Source organism: Ceratocystis lukuohia (assembly GCF_044167205.1).
Source record: "Ceratocystis lukuohia strain C4212 chromosome Unknown Supercontig2_pilon, whole genome shotgun sequence".
In the NCBI taxonomy this organism is placed as follows: domain Eukaryota; kingdom Fungi; phylum Ascomycota; class Sordariomycetes; order Microascales; family Ceratocystidaceae; genus Ceratocystis; species Ceratocystis lukuohia.
In genome coordinates, this window is record NW_027263521.1 from 2663561 (window position 1) to 2685342 (window position 21782).

Genomic DNA, 21782 nt, shown 5'->3' on the forward strand with positions numbered 1-21782 from the left:
TCTTCCCACTGTGTTGTACAGATGACAAGAAGAAGTCTTAAATAAAAGACATATTTAGAAATCATCAAGATCAAGGTGTGCTTAGGTGGCTTCAGAAAGATGCTTCTAAGAGAGCTTTTTGAATGCTTAAACCTACAACTATACATAGCTAAGCTCGGTCACCTTGTCACTTTTCCTCAGCATGCTTACTCAGCTTACTCATCTAACAACATCACAAGGTACATTCAAAATAGCACTCAAACCGGATTTCTAGAAACATGAGCAGTTCCATTTCGCTGAGCATGGAATTCTAAAGTCGCTATATATAATGTTGACTTTCCCGCTTCTCTCCAAATGTTCCCCAGAAATCAAAGCCCATAACGCCATCCCAATTCCAAATAAGAAGCATAAGAAACAAAAAGAGGATCGAACTGCTCACAAGGCTAGTGACTCGTAAAAGGCTTCGATGGAAGCCTCAATTGAGTTTTTGACCTTCATGTAGAAACGAATACGGGTATGCGTGTATGGCTGAGTACGGCGCAATGGATTAAAACCAAATCCCAAAGACTGTTGTAGACACAAAAACCGGAAACGTTTTTTCGCTGGAGCAGATATCAGCGGAGAGAAAATCTAATCCTCCTCCAGGGCGCTGACTTGGTTCTTGTTGCTGTTTTGCGCCTCGCCAGTGGCCTTAACAGCCAAACGGCGAGCACGAACGGACTCAGCAAGCTCTTCCAAGACAGTGACAGTACTCTCCCAGTTGATGCAAGCATCGGTGATGGAAACACCCTTCTTCAGAGCAGAGGGTCCCTCGGCAGGAACCTTCTGGTTACCCTCGTTGATATTGGACTCGATCATCACTCCAATAATAGAGGTCTCACCCTCACGTAGCTGGTCAGCAACAACGCTGGCAACCTTAGGCTGATTGCGGTGGTCCTTGTTGGAGTTGCCTGGTTGTTAATTATAGAGTTAGCAAGAAAAGTAACCAAAGAAATGGAAAGCAACGAAACAAGAAAAAAAAAAGCCTTACCGTGCGAGCAGTCAATCATGATAGCCTGCTTCTGGCCCTTCTTGGCCAGAATCTCCTTTGCAGACTGAACGCTCTCCTTATCATAGTTGGTGCCCTTGGTACCACCACGAAGGATAACAAAGCCATGCTCGTTACCCTTGGTGCGGGTGATGGCAGCCAGGCCCTGCTTAGTGACACCCATGAAGTGGTGGCGTGCAGCAGCCGCACCAATGGCATCGATTGCAACGCCTAGGTTTCCATCTGTACCATTCTTGAAGCCAACAGGGAACGAGAGGCCGGAAGCCAGCTCACGGTGAAGCTGCGACTCAGTAGTACGGGCACCAATGGCACCAACAGAGATAAAGTCAGCAAGGAATTGAGGCGAAATGGTATCCAGCATCTCGCTAGCAATGGGCATGCCAGCAGAGGTGAGGTCGCTGAAGAGCTGACGGGAGACACGTAGGCCCTTGTTGATCTTGAAAGAAGAGTCGATATCGGGATCATTGATCAGACCCTTCCAACCAACAGTAGTGCGGGGCTTCTCCAGGTAGGCGCGCATGATTACGGTCAAGTCGCCAGACAGCTTGTCAGAAACCTCCTTGAGGCGCTGGCAGTATTCGAGGGCAGTAGCAGGATCATGGATAGAGCAAGGGCCAATAACGACAAGCAACTTGTCACTGCGACCCATGATGATTTCAGAAGACTCATGACGACCCTTCAGAACAGTGTCAAGGGCCTTCTTAGTCATGGGAACCTCCTGGGCGAGCAAGGCAGGCTGGATGAGGGGGTCCTGGCCAAGAACTGTTATTTTGTTAGTTTCAGCTCAGCTAAACAAAAATAAATTTTTCACCCAGTTCCAGCCAAGATCAATCAATTTTCAAGTGAGTAGTACAGGAGTGTTTTAGGCGCTTTGCGAAAACAAGATGGGAAAGAAGCATAGGGACGAAATAGACTAACCTCTGGTGTCATCGGCAGCAGCACTCTCTTGCTCGTAAACTCCAGGCATTTTGAAGATGTGTGTATTGAAAGATAAAAATAAAAAAGTCAAAGTGTGCTTTTGAAAACGGTGGAAGAAAGGGCCGTCGTTATAACTCTGAGGCCGAATCTGACTCGATATATATGTATAAAAGGGAAAAAAAAAAAAAAAAAAAAAAAAAAAAAGTATGGTGACTAAGAAGACAAAAAAGGTGGTAAACAATGTGGGATGGCGGGGCAACTTTTAGGATAAGATAGAGATATTCGTAACAAATGATCCAAGCACCAGGCTCAGGACAAAAACCAAGATGGAGACAAAGAGAAGGCGAGATGCGATTGAGGGCTGTAGTGATAAAAAAGAGAGATCAGAATGAATCGGTGACAACGAATGTGGGAAGAAGCGAAAGATATACTTGGGCAGGAAACAACTAAAAGCCAAGGCAGGAAGTGAAGATTCTGCTCTTAAACTAGCAAGAACAAAAATTAGCAGGAGGTTTGAGAGCAGAGGTGGGCGCTAAGCCTAAAGAGTGCAGAAACCAGTTTGCGGTGACTCAAACGCTGTAGTAGTTGTACGGTACGTACCAAGCACGTAGGCTCAGACCGCAGCACGTACCCGGTACATCCTCGAACTCTAAAATGCCACTCAATACAATGCCTATCCCAAGTGTCGAGTACCTTCTCAAGGCCATGGACCGTGCACTACTCGCCGCACAGCATACAAGAACTGTAACTACGCTATCCCCTAAAACGGTCAGATATTGTGATATTTCTGCTGTGTTTTGCTTGTAATATTTCAAAGCTGGAATATGCTACACGTCAGTGTAAAGAACATGTCGCAGCGTCTGCATCTGGCCTTCCTTGTAGCCCAAGAAATACTGCCTCGCCTACTTTTTTTTTCTTTTGCTGCCTCTTTCAGGATAACACAGTGAGCAAAAAACAATAGGCCAAAACCAGGACCAAACCCGAAAGCCAGCCTCTTCTGTTTCATCTTCCGGTAACCTGATAATGCTACATACACCCTAGACGCTCATCCATCCATTCGAGTTTGCTTATGCGTTGCATTGTAAATTCAATGATTGGCTTCGTCTAGTAGTTGAGCAAACTTAGTGGTGAGCCTAAAAGAAGAAATTCCCCTGGCACCAAGGAAGCCCAGCCATGTCACAGATCCGAATTCAATTGCCTGCTGAGCCCGCGCGGGGTGCGAACAGTCGTAAGATCTGCGGCCACATCTATCCGTTTCATAGCACGGGCTCCATGATGGAAGCATTACCTTATCAGCAGTACAAGACCACAAGAAGCAATATCCCATATTACATCCAAGACCCTTCAGTCCACACACGATGCAGGCTTATGCAGAGCGTAAGAATCAGCGTGTGAAAGAAATCCATTAAGAGCCATCTCATAGTAGAGACAAACGGCACGTTGTGCGTAACGTGCGGCAAAGAAATGGTTGTCGGCATCCGATTATCCCGTCCACGCCGCTCAAGACTAACACCGCCTTATATAGGTTGCGCTCAATACTTCTACCAGTGGTTTGTGAACTAAAGGTAGGGTCTCCGGTTCCCGCTCGGCATTTGATCACTCTCAATAGGTTTCCCTAAGTTGAAAAACAATATGTTAGAATATCGGACGATAACCTACTTGATAGAACCAATATCCCCTTTATCACAGCGCTCGGTTTCCACAAATTTTATCACAACCCTGTCGCTAGTATTGAATCTCCTGTCCCCAAATTGGTGATTCAGCACCACTACACATTTTCCCATGTGGCAATATCGTGGGCCCCCGCTATCATTTTACCAGTCCACCTGGTTTCCCAAGTATCAATCTTGTCACTATCGCAGACATCGTCATATATCGCCAGCAAATGCCCCCAGCTAAGCAAGTAATTATGTATAAGTTGTGTACATTTATCTTAGCCGGCGTCCAGACCTCATTGTTCCCTAGAAGGATGGGATGTCCAAGGGCTCCGGGATGTTGGGGGTGAGTCACATATCTTGTGGTTACAGTTAACGGAAGCAAGGCCTCCCTGCCTGACGAGAACCTTGCTCCTCCAAAACCTCTAGCAAAAGAACATAAAACCTCAGCAGCGAGTTTAGGAGCCTTGGCAATGGCCAGAAACCAGCGGGGTAGTAATTCCAGTTAATCAACGGTGTCCAAGCCAAGTCTTCAGACGATCCAGTTTAGTATGAGGTCGTTATTTTGACCGTTGCGCAAAGCCAACAAACCAGTCAGAGGGCCAGGCCACGTGCAAGCTTGGCCCAAATAATGGACTAATACGCCGACCTTGGAATGACCCCCAACACCATGACCTTGTTTCGAAGGCTGGTCCGATATGCACCTAGGTAGATTGGCGTTGTCTTCATACAAGGATCAAAGCCTTAGGATCTATCCAACCACAATCCGAAGACATACCACCAGTGTAAGGCTATATCTAATTCCCAAACTGGTCCGATGAAACTGGCCGGTAGAACGATCCAAAAAGCTTCAGGGGTGGTGATGTCCCTAGAACGCGCTAGATGCAGTACGACCAAACCCCCATCCCAAGAAACTCTAAATCTCTAAATTTGGACGCCTCCAGCCGCACTTTTAAAGCTCCCGACTACTCACGCTCCTAAAATTCACTACAGTATCATATCTCTTGGCGTGTGAATGAACAATTTGCCACTTTGGTGTGAGCCGCGCGTCCAGGCGACTCGTCCTTCAATGACACACATGTCCTGCCAATTTATCATCGTAGCATCTAGACCTACGCGGGCTTAGAATTGCGCTGCTGCGAACATGCCGCCTCAACATCAGGAGAACTCGAAAAGTAGAAAAGTTGCCCCTTGCGTGCTAGCTCCGACGCCCCCAATAAGCTCACATTATCTACTTGCATCCCTTATTAGTGAGAATACGTCACTACTATAACACCCTTTCCCTTCATATAATACGGTTATATACAACTTAATTGCTATCGACTATAGTCCCTCTTCCCTCTTCCTGTTAGACGGGCCCTTGTCCCTTCTTTTTGCATCTTGTATTTTGTATTTCTTGGTTGTACTTAGCTCCACTAGATGGTAGAACTCAAACGATGGCACATCAGTGCTTCCAACAAACACCAACACGGGAGGATTGGGCTGGGTAAAAGAGTTGTCACTGGAGCTTGGGGGTGAGAACACCGCTCAAGGAAAGCTGCAAGGCGGACATGAATGAGACAGCCTCTCTTTCTATGTTTGACCGCCGCTATAAAGCGACCTTGAGAAGTTTATATTCGCAAGTCCCACTAATGAGGTTCACGGGAGCTAGTTCAAGCCATCTTACTATCTTACTGCCTCAAACGAAGCTTTATGATGTCCTGTACACTCCTAAAGTCAGTAGCCCACGACGTCATGGTAGAGATGAAACAATGTTAACAGCAGGTAGCAGTCACGTGGCATGCATGTTATGGCCCCGTCGTAGACATCAACATAGTTCATAAGACTAAAGAGCTTGCGCACTGCACGCCACTGCACGCCACTGCAATATCTTGGGTTTTTGAGCCGTGTTCCTCTGTCAAGCACCCATTATGGCCACGATGCCTTAAATCTACCTCTTGTGCACTAAACTATAGGGCAGATTCAATAGCTAACGTATTAGAGCCAGTAGATAACCATGGCTCAGGTAGCGCTGTGCCATCATTTGTCTAGGTTAGTAAGGACATGTGCTAAACAAAGTTCGAAGAGAATTGGGTTTCCCCATTCTCCTCTCCATTCGACGATGGCTGTTTATTATGTACGAGCCAGTGCATGCAGAACAGCAGAAGCGCAGGCATAGATGCCAGTCTAGAAATGACACAATAAAGTAAGCACAGAACTTCATCCAATGTCTCATACATAACAGCCAAGTAGCATCGTTCTCGGTTGATTTCAGGGCCCGAGGTTTCGAGAGCCTGGGTTGCTTCCATACACATCTTTTTAGGGCTATTTCTCCAGTACACTGCTCGAAGAGTCTGGCTACAAAAAACACGATTTTCTAACCATCGCCGTCATCTGCTTTATTAGCCCAGCACGATTCCCAAGGTTTGGAGACGCGGAGAGGGGTTAAGATAACGTGTCATGGCCAAGCCTTGACTCCCCAGGACAAGGGCATGATGTCATATTCATTATCTTCAACACGCCAGGGTCATCGTCTACTGTTATGGTGAGATAGCCGGGGCCAGAAGTCTGTAACGGATATGGAGTCGGACTAATGACTGATGAACTGTCTCCAGGGGCGACCTTACCCACATGATTTCTTTCCCTTTTTTCCCCGTGCCTAAACCTAAGCAACAGTTCCAGACTCAGGCAAGAGCTCCCTTGACCATGAGCTTTCTTAAAACCTTCCTTGTGATATGACTCTTAGCCTCCTTGCTATGAACCCTTACAACTCAAACAAGGGGTTATATAGTGTATGACTAACATGGCCAAGCTGAGAAAACCACCAGTGTAAATCTTTCATCTCGAAATCCAAGTCCGACTTCAGATCGTGAGAAATACCTCGCGAAATACCAGTAGAGATGCTTTGCCATCAAATCAGGAGTGGTGGGAACGTAAGCCTGCACTTGTGGGCACACATGCTGTACAGACATAACCACAACCATAAGTACAGCCATAGGTGCCCAGTTTGTGAGCAAAGGAAAACTCACCATGCCCCAAGATAGATAAAGGTGCCCATACCTCAATAATTTGTGTTTGTCTTTCTCATCCATCTAAAATTAATAGGCAAAATCAAGCCTAAACCTAGATTGTCGCAAACCCTATCATGAAAATTTTCGTGCGACAACCATATGCATAGCTAGCATAGCTAAGAAGCACTCTCATTCATGATAATACCCGAGCTTTTCTGTCCTCATTTCCATCAGCCTCATTTTAATCATTACTCCCCTACGATCTCAGCCTTTGACATTTAGATTAAATATAGAATGCGGCCCGTGTAAAAAGTCAGAGAACGGTACTCATCAGGTTTCATCAAGAGGAGTTCTCGGATATCAGGCAAGGGTTAAGTCCATGCAGATATTAATAGGAACATTGGCTTGGCAAGACTGACAAAGAGGTGCCTTTTCTTGTTTTCATCGTTGCATTAGGGTTTGAGACTTATATTTAGGGTTGTTGATAAAACCCTTATGAATGCTCCATCCCTCAATACGGTTAGGTAATTTCACAGGAGAGGGAAGCTCGGATATAGATTCTGCAGCTGGCTTAGTTAAAGCTATGAATCTATGAATATAGGTAGGTGCAATCCAGGTAAAGCTTGGGGCTCGTAGATATGAGTAGTTACAGTGTATATAATACTAGCCACCAAGCATGACACATATTTTTCGATGCTCAAAAATGCAGGTGGTTGATATATTATTTCTTGACTGCATAATCCTGTGGCACGACACATGATGGTTGGTAATTGGTCATAGTTATGCAAGGCTGTCATGGTGTGCTAGGCACTTGGAATTTATATAACCGTTCTCTCAAGTGGTCATCATTGTAGCATTTGCCTGTAATTAACTGTAATTCCATGTATAAAATCGCTAGTCCAGCCCATTGCTGTTTTTTATTTTACTTTTTTATTGGAGAACAGCTCCTTTTTATCTAGTCTAAGCGTAATCTTCAAAGGCGTCCGCTAGACTGTCCAAGCTTATAGTAGAGACTAGAATCCCCTGATTCTGATGCCGGATCAGGAAGAAGAGGAGGAAGGGGCGGGAGAGAGACAGGAGAAGGAGAAGAAGACAAGCAGGAAAACACAATGCCCACTGCAGAACTGCAGAAACAGATATGCAGTGCGTACGAAGAAAACCGCGTGGTTACAATGCTTTATTACAGAAAGGAAAACAAGCACGAGCTGTAGCAGATAGGATGCCAATCTTTGAAGGGAAAAGCCCACCCGAGGGAAGAGCTGCCAAACATAGAAACGCATAACTATGTAAACATTGCCAATAAACAGGTAAATAAACAAGCCAGACCATTTTCCAACTAGCAACAAGAGCGAAGGATACTAGCAGTTGTGCAGGAGGGGGAGGGGGGGAGGAGATCTAGAAGGGCTACAAAGCGATGTTCCATAAGATAAGCCTGAAACTCTGCGTGCACAGTATTTAGTGTCAAAAGTGGCAAAGTATGTGCAGCTCATGCATGGCCTTGAACGGCTTTCTGGGTTATATGCCATTCGGGGGCCATCCTGCGCGACGGAACGTATTGATGGGCAATCAAGTGCAAAAAGCTCACGAGATTTGCGGGATGAAACTGTCGCTGGTCATCCCAAAACAATGAATGGGGATAGGCTTCGAGTTTACGGTATGTCAAGGCAGGGCTGCACAAGTCTGTAGCTTTGGGATATAAGTATCATAGGTTGACCGTCGGTTGTCGCCGAGTGCTGCTCTTATTTCTTGCTGCTTGTTTTCCGTATCTTCGTTCATATTGCCGTGCCACTGTTTTTATTGTGAAAGACAAGCCTTTCCTCTTTCTTTCATGCAAGCCCTAGACTCCATTAAATAATTTCTAGGCTACTTCTCAGTCTATCGCCCGATATATCTTGTTTTGAGCTCGATTTTTTTATTTTCCCTTTCGCTCGCGCCGCTCGTTTCGCTCTTGAAAGAACACTTCCCGCCTTGATCTTCCTCTTTGCTTCCTCCTTTTTCTTGGGCGCAAAAGAGGCAAAAACAGAAGCATCGCTTCCCCCTCGCATTCTAGCTCATTGCTGGTTCGTATTTTTAGCACCATATCGCTTTTTGCGTGTTCTCTAGCTCTCCCTTTGACGGTGGTTGTTGTGTATCTGCATACATCTGCACATATCTGCATACATACGTCTGTATACACCATACTGCATGTACTTTTGATGTACACGTGCACATGCACTACCTTCATAAGTACACAAGGTAGACAGGCCACGAGCAAAGACATACAAATTCGCAGAGCTGAAGGGGCCCTTCCCCACCTGCCCCCTCCTCACTAGCCTAGCCTGAGCCGAAGCGTGCTGTGTCTCTACAATTGGCTTCAATCTACCAAGCCCTCCCTGTCTTTGCCTTCCTTTCGTTCTATTTTTCACACTCTAAGCCTACTGCTGCCTGCCTTGTCAATCTTTCACCCCTGGCTTGCATATCTTTACTTTCTCGGTTCAAGGCGGGCTTGTTTCTTGGCTCTTCTATCTTTCCAGGCTTGTCTTTTCCTATTCTATTCTATTTTTTCCCTGTCTCTTGGCTGCATAAAGCCTCTTTCAGGTGACCCCAGCGAAGCAAAAAGAAAGGCTGTACTGTATATTTGCATAGTCTATCGGTACATCGGTACTTGCGGATGTACTTGGTACACACTACATAGACATACGTACGCACCTGCTTGTTCCTTACTACCTTCTCTCTTAGCCGCTCCAACGGCTCATCCCATCCCATTCCCACATAAAGGGCTCGCATTCCTGCCTTCAGGCTTCTTTTTCCCCCCAGTCTCCCTCGTTCCCTCCTGTTCTTCTCATGAGAATAGCTTCTCAGCCGAGCCAACAAGTTCGCAGTCGCAAATATACGAAAGTGTCAGTGTCGTGAGTGAGGTACTTTTCTCAACCTCAATTTTTACTTACATATTTATTGTTTAATCCTATCCTTCATTCTTTCCACCACCGCCTTTTTACTTTGCGAACCGGCCTTCTCTTGAAAGCCAGCCTCTCTTCGGTGTTGTCTATCTTTCAACCACCACATAATTGCGACGCTTTGTTGACCGACAAAAACTCACAAACCCAACCTCTTCTTAAACCTTGTGTAAACCTCCGCCTGCAGATATTTATTTGCTTTGTCAGGTCCAATCTAGGTTTCCTATACCATAGTATCATCGGCCAACTTCACAATTAATTATTCAAGACTCGTTAGATCGTGATCTTGACAACCGTTTTTATTTGCGAATTTAACCCCATTAATCAACTTGAACAATAATACTCTTCGATTTCAACTTCCTTCAAATTTATACCCTCATTTTTTTCCTTTCCCATTCTCCTAATCGATTGTCATCACTATGAACGCTACAACTCTCATGCCCGGCCAGCGTCTACTGGTCCGCAAGAGACCCCGCAATTCCGAAGATGAAGGCTCTGACCTGGTTAACTTGCCTAACGCTGGCCTCAGTGAACATAGAAGTGTAAGCGTTTTTGTGCTATGGACTTCTTTTTTTTGGTCGCCTTTTTACTAACGAACAAATCTCTTCTATAGAAGCGCCCCAACTGTCAGCTTCTTCCGGAAACCGCCCTTGACAGCTCAGCATCAGCTTCGATTGGGTTTGATTTTACCTCTACCAACATAACCTTGGCTACTGAGCCTCTCTACTCTAAGGCTGAACAATTTGTTCACCAGCAAGCTCAAAATAATTTGGCTAGCCATATCCCTACTCCTATTGATGCCTCATTCCCAGGCCAACATCGGTCGTGGTCTGGTCCTGGCCCCGCGATTTCGTGCCTCAATGGCTCCCGCAAATTTTCAAATGAACATGAAAACATGATCTATCAAAGTGCCGACGACATCACCATCCCTAGGACTATTGAAACTGATGGTTCATGGTCTGATACACATCACCACCTGGACAGGGCTGGCCTGCCATCACCTGAGTCAAGCTTTGATAGCAGTATGCAGGAGGATGATAATGCCGATGTTGAAATGGACTATGAGCAAAGCCCTGATCGCGAATTCCCGCCTCAGATGCAAGTGCCTATTCTCCAGGAGCCCTCCTCGCCACATCCTGAAACCAACTCTTCTCCTTCGTGGAAGGGCCACAACCGCTCCCGTCACACTGTCAACTCATGGACTTGGCAACCTGGTATGAAGCGCAGCTTTAGCATTGGATACTGCTCGGATTGTGAGAAGTGCCAGATGAAAGCTCCTGGGCATTTCAACCACATTGTCATCTGAGGAAAACAGTCTTATCTTCAAATCTGTCCAGCCTTTGGTAATCTCTAAATACCTTGGCATGTGTTTGGAGAAAACCTTGATGGCATTTCTTGAACGCAGTTGGACCAGCAAATTAGACACGAACAAAGTCACAATATTTAACGGCAAGTACACATTCATTACGATACCTTGTATCACCATCTCATACATGTCACCGCAACATGTCACCGCACACCACATTCCTTTATCCTTTTTGCACATGTACCATCTACTTTCTTTTGTTCGCACCCAATGTCAACTATCTATTCACAGGGGATATGCATAGTCCCTAAGGAGACTTCACTCATCATTATGAACTTGGCGTTTTTTTATCTTCTCTTTATTTTTATTTTCACCTTTCCTTTGTTCAATGCACTTGGGGGCGCTATCGTTTTTCTGATTTAAAGGGGTCTTTTGTAGTCTCCATTCGTTTCCCCCTGGCCTACTGCTTGTGCAGCTACTAGACCAATTGTATAATGACTGATTATATACGTTTTTTCCAACCTCATATTTTCCTTGTTCTTCTCTTCTATTGAATGTGGCCCAAGTCCGAAATTTGGATTTAAATAACGTCAAGTTTTTGAATTTTTGTTAAAGCTTTGAATGCTCATATAGGGTGTCCGACATCAAAGAAGCTTGAGCCATAATTATCATGCTTCTGGTAGTGGTTTAGAATCGATGGAAGCCGTGCCCCCCACTTTGTAACACATGGCATCATGTTCGTGTTTGGCAACAGGAACAAACTTGAGATACAAAGTTATATTGACGTCGTTTAAATACATCAAGTAAATTATTCCATAAACGCTTTCTAATGCTATAATACAGGCCCTCTTGGCGGACTAAGGAAGGCGGATTTTATATGTTTTTTTTTTCTTTCAGCCAGCACGTAAGGAGCATACACTTGGGCACAAGGGAAAGTCAATTGCCTGTTTCCCTTGTACTCTTCTTTGTCTACTACCAGGATGATTTCTTTTTTTTTTTTTTTTTAGAAAAACCACCATTTCTTCGAGGGCTTGGGAGGCATAGATGTGGCTTGGTTCTCTTTGTCAAAGGCCATTTTTCCGGCGTCAGAAATGGACGCCACTCCGGCCTCCTCTTGGATCTTCTTATCGACAGAGTCCCATATCGATGACTTGATGGGCTTGGAAGGAGGGTTGAGGAGAGGAGGGAGCCTGTTGTCTTTAGCCTCGGCCATGGCAGCTTCAACCATTTGTAGTTGTTCTGGGGTAGCTTTGCCACTGATATATGCGACACGGGCAGCTTCCAAACCGTCGGCGGCCATCTTCTGTTGTGCTTCGAGGAACTCGGTCTTTCGTTGCTTGTTGAACTTGATCATGTCAAAGGCAGCATAAACAGTGAAAACAAATGCGACGGCTATGCGGTACATGGTTAGTTAGCGCACTTTAGATAACGTAACACCCGCGGTAGTAGTAGGGCAATGAGAGAAAGAGAAAGAGAGTGAGGGGAAGGGCGACAAGATTTATATGAGGGTTATCAATATTTACCAGTAAGTCCAACCAGACCGCGCTGGGTTACACGGTGCATGACGTCAAAGAACTTGCGACCTTTGAGAATAATTTGATCAGTGGAGCTAAGAGGTGCTTCACGTGCAGCGAGATGAGCAGCTCGTAAACGAGCAACTCTTTGGGCTGTTGTTTCACCGACAGGACCCCTTGCGGCATTCTTTGAGGGCATAGCCTGAGCCTGAGGGGTTTGTGATGTGAACCGGGTTGCGGTACCAACACTACGGGGGCTAGTGGGAGCCGACATTGTTGTGTAATAGGGTATTGAAGAGATATGCTTGCAAGTTGACGAGACTCGAGACTATTTGCTAGCGGCAGTTGCGAGGGCGGCCTAGCGACTAATAGCTGGAAAGAAACCAAGTGGTATTAAATGTATGAGAATGCTAGAGAGATATAAGCCGAGAAATCACGGAGTCGTCGAGTGGAGAGACGGATCTGCTAAGCCAGGCTTCAACGGCCGGGTCACGTCTGTTTCATGACATTACGTTAACTCCGCTGAAGATTTCGACTCCGAGGCCATGGATCCACTTTTCGGCACATCTTATCAAAAATACTTCCTATTGGTTGGTGATAAAGACGAGAGTAAATACTGTCTCGTGCACGTGATCTTTATTTTCTGAGTAATCTGCCGAGCGGTGAAGAAATAGCCCCACCGCACAAGTCAACGCACAACCCCAAAAAAATGTCGGTACGTACCTTTTTTTTCCAAGGTGCCTAGGGCTAAGGGACCACATCTAGAAATCTCAGCTAGTCGCTGACCCTCACCTTACAACTCCATACATTTCGAGATCAACCACACACTGGTCGGGCAGACAAAATGGCGATCAAGCACAACCAGAAGATTATCAGCAACCATTTCCGCAAGGACTGGCAGCGTCGTGTGCGGGTGCACTTTGACCAGGTAAGCAGAAGTGCTGTTATTTCATCAAGAACTTTTCCTGCACGATTGAAAGAATCTTGGGAGAAATGATACGAGACGATGATTGATATGAAAAAACTCCCGACAAAAAAGTTCCCGTCCCTTGCAAAAGCAAAATTGAGACGCCTGTCTAAATGCCATGGTTGCGCTAACCATTTGTTATTTTTAAAATCAATAGGCTGGCAAGAAGGCTTCTCGCCGTGTTGCCCGTCAGACCAAGGCCGCCGCCGTTGCTCCCCGCCCCCTGGGTCTGCTGCGCCCCGTCGTCCGCTGCCCTACCATCAAGTACAACCGCCGCCTGCGCGCTGGCCGTGGCTTCTCTCTCGCTGAGCTGAAGGTAAACATATCTTGCCAATTCGAAATCGCTCCATAAACTCCACCGATACGGCAAATTCGACGACTTATCTCAATACATCTAAGCAATCGTTAAACTCCGCTATTCGCTGTTTCTGTTGATCAACTTGCGAGTACGGATTTTTTCGGTTGAGCGAAATAGCCAACCGACCAAAGTTTTGCACTTTTCGAAAAAAAAAATCTGCTGCTACGGTGGACAATATGGAGCGACACTCGACAAGACTCTTTGCACGCATGTGAATATGCCATTAACTTTAGTACTTTTCTTTAGGCTGTTGGTCTGTCCGCTCGCTACGCCCGCACCATTGGTATCTCGGTCGACCCCCGCCGCCAGAACCTCTCTGAGGAGAGCATTGCCAAGAACATCGAGATCCTCCAGGACTACAAGAAGCGCCTGATTGTCCTGCCCAACTCCGAGGTTGACATTTCCAAGGTCGACATCAAGACCAAGAACACCCACAGCACCGCCCTGGTCGACACCACCGTCAAGGAGATCAAGACCTCTGAGATGCCTGCTCCCGTTGAGGGTGGCGCTTACCGCAAGCTGCGCCTGGCCCGGAGCGAAGCCAGACTTCTCGGCAAGCGTGAGAAGCGGGCAAGAGACAAGGCCGAGGCCGAGGCTGCTAAGAAATAAAAAAATCTCTTCTTTGGGATGCTCTTTGCATGCATGGTGGGTACATTGGTCACAGCGGTTTCTGCTAGTTTATAAGGAACAGAGAAACGGCAATAAAGAACGGTTTTGCATCCTCCAAGAAAACAGCAGCAAGCATGAAGATGAATCAAAAAAATTGGTTAACGCAAGGCTTTTTAACGGGATTGGTCTCCTTTGGGTTCCTACTACTATGGCGTATTGTCTGATGATTTTTCTATCTATCCATTGGCATTCGCCTCGGATGTCAAGAGATATGGTTTACATGAAAAAAATCGCTTGGTTTGGGGTCCCTTTTAGTTCGTCTATGTGTGTGTGTATATTAGGCATCGTTTTATGGAAGGAAAAAATCGGGACAAACAAGCGGTTATATATATACCTGCCAATTTACTCTGTTTTGTGTAGAAGATCGCTGCCTTGCTTGATGAGACTCACAAGGGTAGTCTTGATTGACGAGGGCATGTCGTCGCTTGCCTGCTTGGTCAGCTCAGAGATCATCACTAGAGCGTTCTCACGGTCGATAGCAGCCGTGGGCTGAGCACCCTGGCTAGCTTGAGCGGCCTCGGGACCCTGAGGCTGCAGAGACAGGCCGTCGACAAGGGCCGTAGACTCAGCAATGGAAACTTCTTCATCTGGGGTCTTGGCATCTTTGACATCTTCAGTCTCTTTAGCTTCATCAACCTCCTTGACCTCAGTAGCCTCTTCAATCTCCTCAATCTCTTTAGCTTCATTGACCTCCTTCTTTTTCTTGATGCCGGTGATGGTTTCAGAAAGGGCATCCATGGCGGCATCCTTTTGAACAACGTGCTGGATTATCTGGGCACCATCGCTAGTCCGGCACATCAGGGCAAAGATAAACCAGCCCTCGCTGCGGAGGACAGGGAACTTGGATTGACCAACGAGGAAGGCAAGAGGCTCGGAGATAATGCTGTGGGCAGTGTAGAAAGCGGCCCGGCTAGAATCAGACACGGTAGCAGTAGCTGCCGAGGAGATGGGGGGCGTGTTTTCAGGCTTGGTGTTTGAAGCAGCGGTGGTAGAGCCAGATGTATGCAAAAGGCGGCAGATGGCGGCGACAGCACGAGCACCTTCCATCTTGGTAGGCTCTGTGTCACTACGCTTGAACACTTCGACGAGACGGTGGATATGGGTTTTACCGTCAGCGTTGGCATTTTCGCTCTCTGTCTTGGATAGGTCATACAGGCGAGTGAAGTTTGCTAGGCTCCCGGTGAGCAGAAGGCGTGTCAGTGAGACAGCAGCAAACTGCACTTGGGGATTAACGTCATACTCCCAAATGCGTGGAAGGACTTCAGGTGCTAGCAGGCCGGAGCTTCCAATTAACTCTTTGTTTTGGGGAGGGATAGAGAGGTTCTTAAGGAAGGAAAGACAGGCGTGTAGCAGCTGCGAGTCAGTGATGGATTTGTCGGAAAGAAGCGCGATTAGTGGCTCGTGCATTTTGTTCTCCTCTGCTACCATTGCAGCTACAGTGACATCGCTTCGGGCTAGGTTGCCCAGCGAGATGCAGGCGGCGGCTGCCAAGTTTGTAGGGCGGAGTGGCGATATCCAGCTCTTTAGGGTCATGCAAACTGCGCTTTGAAGGGGGAATTTTATGGCAAACTCAGGAAGCGCTGTTATGTCTGATATGGCGTTGAAAGACGCCCACCGGGCTTGTCTCAGCTTCTCGGGCTCATCTGATTCTTCGTCAGATGTGTCGGCCTCATACTTTGTATAGGCGGCTTCAAAAACAGAAAGCAGAGTAGCCATGGCATTGGGTGTTTCTAGTATGCTGGAGTGGAAGCGAGAGGCGGCTAGATAAGACAGGGCAGTGGACACAACGGAAATGAAATCGTCCAGGTCTCCCATCAAATCGGAGCGGAGGGCAAGTGATAGAAGAATAGGCGGCAGAGTGGTGGGGGCCGACTCAGTCTCGGTATCTACGCAGTATTAGCAGGCTACAATCATTTTCTTGCATTGGGCCTGGCATAGAATAAACCACATACCGTGGGTAGTAAGAATGCCAAGTAGCTTAGAGATGAGATTGAGTGAGGGCTCAGCATGGGTAGCTAAGGGGCCGCTGAGAACCGACGCAACGCTGGTACTGAACTTGGCTTCCGCTACGGCCTTTTGAGTGGGTTCTTTTTACGAAGTTCCAATGTCAGCATGAGTAGCTTGTGAGAAGAGAGGCGAAAAGACTATACCGTAGTCAACGCAGACGTTGTACAGCACTGGTACGATGAATTTCATCACACTAGTGTCTGTAAACTGCGATACCAGAGTAGGAATGAAGCCGCCATTCAGAACAAGAGCCCTGTTGTCATCTAATTAGGGCAGCAGTCAGTATACTCTCATCTCGATACTTGATCTTCACATTCATTAAATTGGGGTTCTTATACCTCGTTCAGCACAAGAGTTTCCTGTCAAGCGCAGGATCTGGACTTTAAGCGCATGAGAGGTTTCCGGCTGATTGAACTGGCCAAGCGCCAGTTCCAAAAACCCAGATTTACCGGCAGGTTCACGCCATGAAGCTGTCGATACGGTAGCCAAGGAAGCAACATGGTTAGTATCATGATTTTCTCACGCGAGGTATAGAGGCAGTGAGTGATTCGAATAGACTTGGGAGAGACATAGTGTCGCCATCTATGAACGCCAGGGACAGCAGCCGAAATAGCCCAAAGTTTAACATACGTTGTCTGCAAGAGTCGGCCACCTTCTCTACTAACGCCGCCGCGAGAGCACCATTATTGCTTGACAGAGCCTCCTTTACTGAAGTTGACGCATCGGCTAGAATTTCTAGGCGTTTTTGGCAGGCTTCAACATCAGTTCCCACGGTCCAGGATTTGAGTGTGGTTCCGAATTCTTCGACGGCTAACATTGCGAAAGGGAGATGACAAAATAAGTCAGGAAATGAGCCAATGTGAACAGGCACAATGTTTGCAATTTCTCTTTCACAAGATCAAGTTCATGGGAGGTTTTTACCCCGCTGACTAACCCTAGTAAAGCGCGAGGGTCTTCGCTATGAACAGCGTGTCACTGAGACAATCTGCTAACATTAGGGTTTAACAACTAGTCCTGCCTGCTTCTCCAGCCCCGCTGCAGGCTAGCGTCGCCCAACATAGTCTCTTTAGTGTTGTATCACCATTGCCCAAGGACTACTTCATCTGAAAAGCAACGTCAGCCGATGTGCCGTTATACTTGGGCGTCATGAGACGGAGACACACTGGCATACTTTTCCCGTCACACAAACCACACGAAGGGTTAAGTATGAGACACAGCGACGAGAGGAAAGACCCGAACGAGCCTACGAGAGTCCGAGACCAAGGAAAAGAAGAAGAATACGCGAGGGCCACTATGGGGCCCGACCGGAAGCTGTAATTCACCGCTTCGCGTTCTCGATGACAACTAGTTGCGGGGAAAGCGAATAGCAACGCGGCTGCTGCTGAACTGCATATATGGAAAGGCTGGGGTTAAAACCTTTACCCACTAACGAATACCCATGGGAAATCCTTGGTGCGGTGGTGAATTCTTGATGGGCGAGGATGAACTCTTACTGGGATCCACACCGGCTCACACTCACCTTAAACGACAGCCCCATCTTGTCCAGTCCGCAGCCCTCGAAAGCGATATGCAAGGATGTGGCGCATGTGATTTGATGCGATGTGACATCACTTGGTGCCCGTTTTGAGTGAGAGACAGACAAAGAGAGGGGGAGACTAAGGAGGAGAGAGGAATGGAGGGGCAAGACTTATATTCGCCTCAGAAAGTCTCCCTCTCCCCTTGGGGGCACAAAACCAGTTTTGTTATTAATTGCTGGCTGGCTCTTTGCTGCCTGCCTATTTCCAAGGGAAAACCTACACCTTCACCACAGCTCATGTTAATTTTGTTTTTTCCAGGCTTCCGAACTATATTATTTATTTTAAAAGTGCCGAATCTTCACTCACCGCTTGCACTCCGACACCTCTACTTTTCTTTTCTTTGATCTTGCCTCTTCCTCTTATATAATAAAGAACGTCCTCCAGCAATCAAGATGGGTCGTCGTGACGACAATGATGAAGGCCTAGCCTATGGCGAATCCTTCGAGGGTGCGAAGCGCAAGACTGTTAAGCAGGCCTTTCGTGATGTTGATGAAAAGATAGGGGGTTTACTACGCCGGGGAGAATCCAAGGACAGAAAGTCTGCGGCAAACGACGCAAGGAATTATAGACCTAGGGAACAAAGCCCGAATGGTCATGGGACGAGGAACCGGCGGTATTCCATGGACCATGACCGCCAGCGTTCGCCGAGTCCATACTACAGAAGCAATGCTGGCTATCCTGACGAACGCGATAGGCCGGCCTTGAGGGACGGCGAGAATCCCCATGATGTGCCCGAGAGACTTCGCAAACCTTCGCAGCCTCCCCCGCCATTTATAGACGACCGGGGCCGTCCCCCCTCTCGTTCACCTCCGCGCTTCGTGAAGTTTCCTGATCGGCCCATTTCCCGATCACCAGATCGGATCCGTTTTTACGGAAGCAACAGCGATCTTGGGCGGCAACAAGGCATGCCACCGTCTCACGTCGACTTTGTACAGAGGGCAGACTCGCGGCCTCCACCTCCATCCCGTTTCCAGAACCCAGATTTGGCTCGTCGTGAAGACGCTCGTTCTCCAGGCCCGTACGCCGACGGGATCGAGTTTTCCGACGACGTAAGATCTCGTGTACATGCGGCTCTTCATAGCAACGGAAACTATGACTATCCCGCACGCGATACTAGACAGCGTCCCCGATCTCGCTCCTACTCCCGCTCCCCTTCACCGCCTCCTGCCCGTCATGCTGCCTACCGACCTGCATCGCCTGACGGTAGGCATTCAAATGTGTATCCTCATCCGGTTCCCTCTCCTCCCCTGTCTTCGCGAGTTGGGCAGTCATCTATGCACCATAGCCGTAGCCCTTCTCCTTCGAGGCACAGACGGCAGGATTCCATGCCCAGGTATCGACCGCCAGGCTATGCAGGTAGTATCCCTCCTCCGCCCCTGATGCGGCGCAGCTCCTCATTCGACTCATATAACAACTATCAACGGTTGGGCGAGCGTGCTCAGCGAGACTACATTCGTGAAAGAGAAGAAGAGCGCGAAAGTAGCCGTCGAGACGAGGTGCCGTATCTGGCAGCCCCTCGCCCCGCAAACTATCATTCTAAATTCAAGGCTCCTAGCGTAGTTTTCTATGATAACAAGCCCACGACGTCCGAGCTGGACCTCCTCAATCAAAAGCCCGCTATTATTGATCAGCGGACTTCGTTTCAATCTCGCCGGAGGCGGAATAGTAGCCCTGGCCGGCGTTTTAACTACGAGCCCGATTTTTATGGCTATAGCAGTGATGAGGGGCGTGGCCGCTACTCAAGCCGTGATAGAATGGGTAGCTTTGATCACTACGCCGAAGACGATGGGGGGCCAAGTGCTGAAGGGCGGAAGCGGCGGGCATCTAAATATGATTACGCTGATCGCCACTCAAGCCCCGATTCGGCGTCAAGAGTTGGCCGGACTTCAGGGCGCAGTGAGGTCTTGAAACGTGGCAGAACAAAGATGCCATTCAAATATACCGAAGAGCAGGCTATCCAGGATAAAGGCTATCCCTACCATGTCAAGGTAAGCATGCACACATGCCTTGTTGTTACTAGAGCTAACTGTTTTCCTAGGGTCATTCGTTTATCATTGAATATGCTCTTGAGCAGTCTCAGATTACCGAGCTGCTGACACTATCGCAACAATACCGAGAGCGCGGCGATGAGAAGAATAGTAAGACCCGCCTCCATTAAACTTTTGCGAGCCAGGAAACTGACCCTATCAGATGCTAACTCTGCCTAGATGCGCGTGAAACTAAGTCCCGTTACCGAACCAAGGACGGCCATGTTGTCGAACGCAGGGACCGCGAAAGCTTCCATGAAGAAATCGTGTTTAGCCCTAGCCGTGAGTCGAAACATCGATCTGAATCAAAGTATCGCTCTGAATCAAAGCACCGCTCCGAATCGAAGCACCGCTCCGAATCGAAACACCGCTCCGAGTCTAAGCATCGTCGTCGCCGCTCTTCGTCATCTATCTCGCTGTCTCCCCCTTCTCAGCCTCTTCATGTTTCATACCCAATGGCTGCTCCCATGCCAGTTGCAATCCGCACTGACGCACGAATCGTAGATGCCGCCCCCCCAGGCGCATATGATGTCAGCAACTCGGTGCTTCCGCTTGTAAACACTGTTGTATCCCCAGTCGAAAATATGCCGCCATACACCGCCATTGCTCCACCGCTGGCGCCGGTCTATGGGTCGAGTATTGGGCATACCTATCCCGGCTCTGTACAGCCGGGCATCGATCCATCTATTGAAGCCCTGGGAATGTACATGACAGACCACACTGCTATGACCATGGTGGCAGGCTCAATCGTTTCTTCGGATAGCTCGCGATCGCGCTCACGCACTCGCGTGCATCGTCGGTCCAAGTCAAAGCGCGGCACATCCCGACACCGGTCGCGGCATAAATCCCGGACTCGACACTCAGGTGCGCGCTCCAAGTCCCGACATCGCAGCCATAGCGTGGGGGATACGATGGTCTGGGCGGAGAGAGATAGCCATGGTCGACTGGTTGTGCATGAGGATACTGTCCAGGAGGTCAAGGAGAAACATGGGGGCACACGGATTGAACTGGACAGCAAGGGGAGGCTGAGGGTCAGCCGCCCAAAGCCTTAGGGGATAAGTACGTAGTTTTGCATACCTCTGAAAGCGCGTATTGAATATATAGACCTCTGGAGGAATACGTAGATACAATATATTTCTTGTGTTGTGTTTATTGGGCATTCTAGTGTTTGCCGTGTGACACCGCCCCTCATCCATGCAGAGGATATGATGCATAGGCAGCCCTCTCCCGACGATAAAACCCGACCCCAGTCCTCTCTAAAACAAGCCATCAAGACCCGAAGTAGTGAGGAGGAAGAAAAGGCCTCCAGCCAAGCCTACCTGGAGACCACCACTAGACAGCAGTATAATCTGAACTGACTTTTCACTAGCTAGACAGCCGAGTGAGAGTGGTGGTCGCAGAACAGGACAGGGCTGTTGGGACAATAGGTTAGCCTTCCCTTAAGAAGCGCAGGAAGAGAAGAAAAACAAAAGGGACCAAGATAGCAGATGGAAGGCAAGCTCAAGATGAGGATGGGGTGTATCCTGGTGAGCCTGCCACATCCATCCATTATCTTGGTTCTCTTTGTTTTTTCTTTTTGGCTTTTCCCTTCCTGGCTTATAAAAGGAACCTTTCCATGTGAATCTGGGAGACGTTAGTAAAGAACGGATTTCTGTTAGTTGTGTTTAGCGAAATTTTCGATTGGTCACTCATAGAAGAAGAGATAATAAGAGAGAAAGGGAGGTAAGCGGCCGCTGGTTTGATGAGCGCCCAAAACAAGACGAAACAGTCAATATATGAAGTTTTCCATTTGCAGCAAAAGAAGGAAAGAGAAAGAAAGCAAAAGGGAGAA

At 47.8% G+C, this 21782-nt stretch overlaps 6 protein-coding genes across 6 annotated transcripts; 3 read left to right on the top strand and 3 right to left on the bottom strand.

Moving 5' to 3' along the window:
• Positions 1–609: 609 nt before the first annotated feature.
• HOO65_020661 (Phospho-2-dehydro-3-deoxyheptonate aldolase, tyrosine-inhibited) lies at positions 610–1994 on the bottom strand (the record flags this gene model as incomplete). The annotated part of the gene is made up of 3 exons (XM_071006778.1): positions 610–929; positions 1010–1789; positions 1946–1994. The coding sequence occupies 3 exons, from the start codon at positions 1992–1994 to the stop codon at positions 610–612; spliced, it is 1149 nt and encodes a 382-aa protein (XP_070861299.1).
• Positions 1995–9945: 7951 nt separating this feature from the next.
• HOO65_020662 (uncharacterized protein) lies at positions 9946–10832 on the top strand (the record flags this gene model as incomplete). The annotated part of the gene is made up of 2 exons (XM_071006987.1): positions 9946–10068; positions 10140–10832. The coding sequence occupies 2 exons, from the start codon at positions 9946–9948 to the stop codon at positions 10830–10832; spliced, it is 816 nt and encodes a 271-aa protein (XP_070861300.1).
• Positions 10833–11835: 1003 nt separating this feature from the next.
• On the bottom strand, positions 11836–12620 carry HOO65_020663 (uncharacterized protein; the record flags this gene model as incomplete). The annotated part of the gene is made up of 2 exons (XM_071007020.1): positions 11836–12224; positions 12356–12620. The coding sequence occupies 2 exons, from the start codon at positions 12618–12620 to the stop codon at positions 11836–11838; spliced, it is 654 nt and encodes a 217-aa protein (XP_070861301.1).
• A 570-nt stretch (positions 12621–13190) lies between these two features.
• HOO65_020664 (60S ribosomal protein eL13) lies at positions 13191–14280 on the top strand (the record flags this gene model as incomplete). Its single annotated transcript, XM_071006893.1, has 3 exons — positions 13191–13274; positions 13471–13629; positions 13918–14280. 3 exons carry the CDS (start codon positions 13191–13193, stop codon positions 14278–14280), a joined length of 606 nt encoding a protein of 201 aa, XP_070861302.1.
• Positions 14281–14682: 402 nt separating this feature from the next.
• On the bottom strand, positions 14683–17164 carry HOO65_020665 (uncharacterized protein; the record flags this gene model as incomplete). Its single annotated transcript, XM_071006482.1, has 4 exons — positions 14683–16226; positions 16293–16427; positions 16491–16610; positions 16978–17164. The coding sequence occupies 4 exons, from the start codon at positions 17162–17164 to the stop codon at positions 14683–14685; spliced, it is 1986 nt and encodes a 661-aa protein (XP_070861303.1).
• Positions 17165–18316: 1152 nt separating this feature from the next.
• On the top strand, positions 18317–21003 carry HOO65_020666 (uncharacterized protein; the record flags this gene model as incomplete). Its single annotated transcript, XM_071006452.1, has 3 exons — positions 18317–19912; positions 19963–20062; positions 20132–21003. The coding sequence occupies 3 exons, from the start codon at positions 18317–18319 to the stop codon at positions 21001–21003; spliced, it is 2568 nt and encodes an 855-aa protein (XP_070861304.1).
• Between the last annotated feature and the right edge of the window lie 779 nt (positions 21004–21782).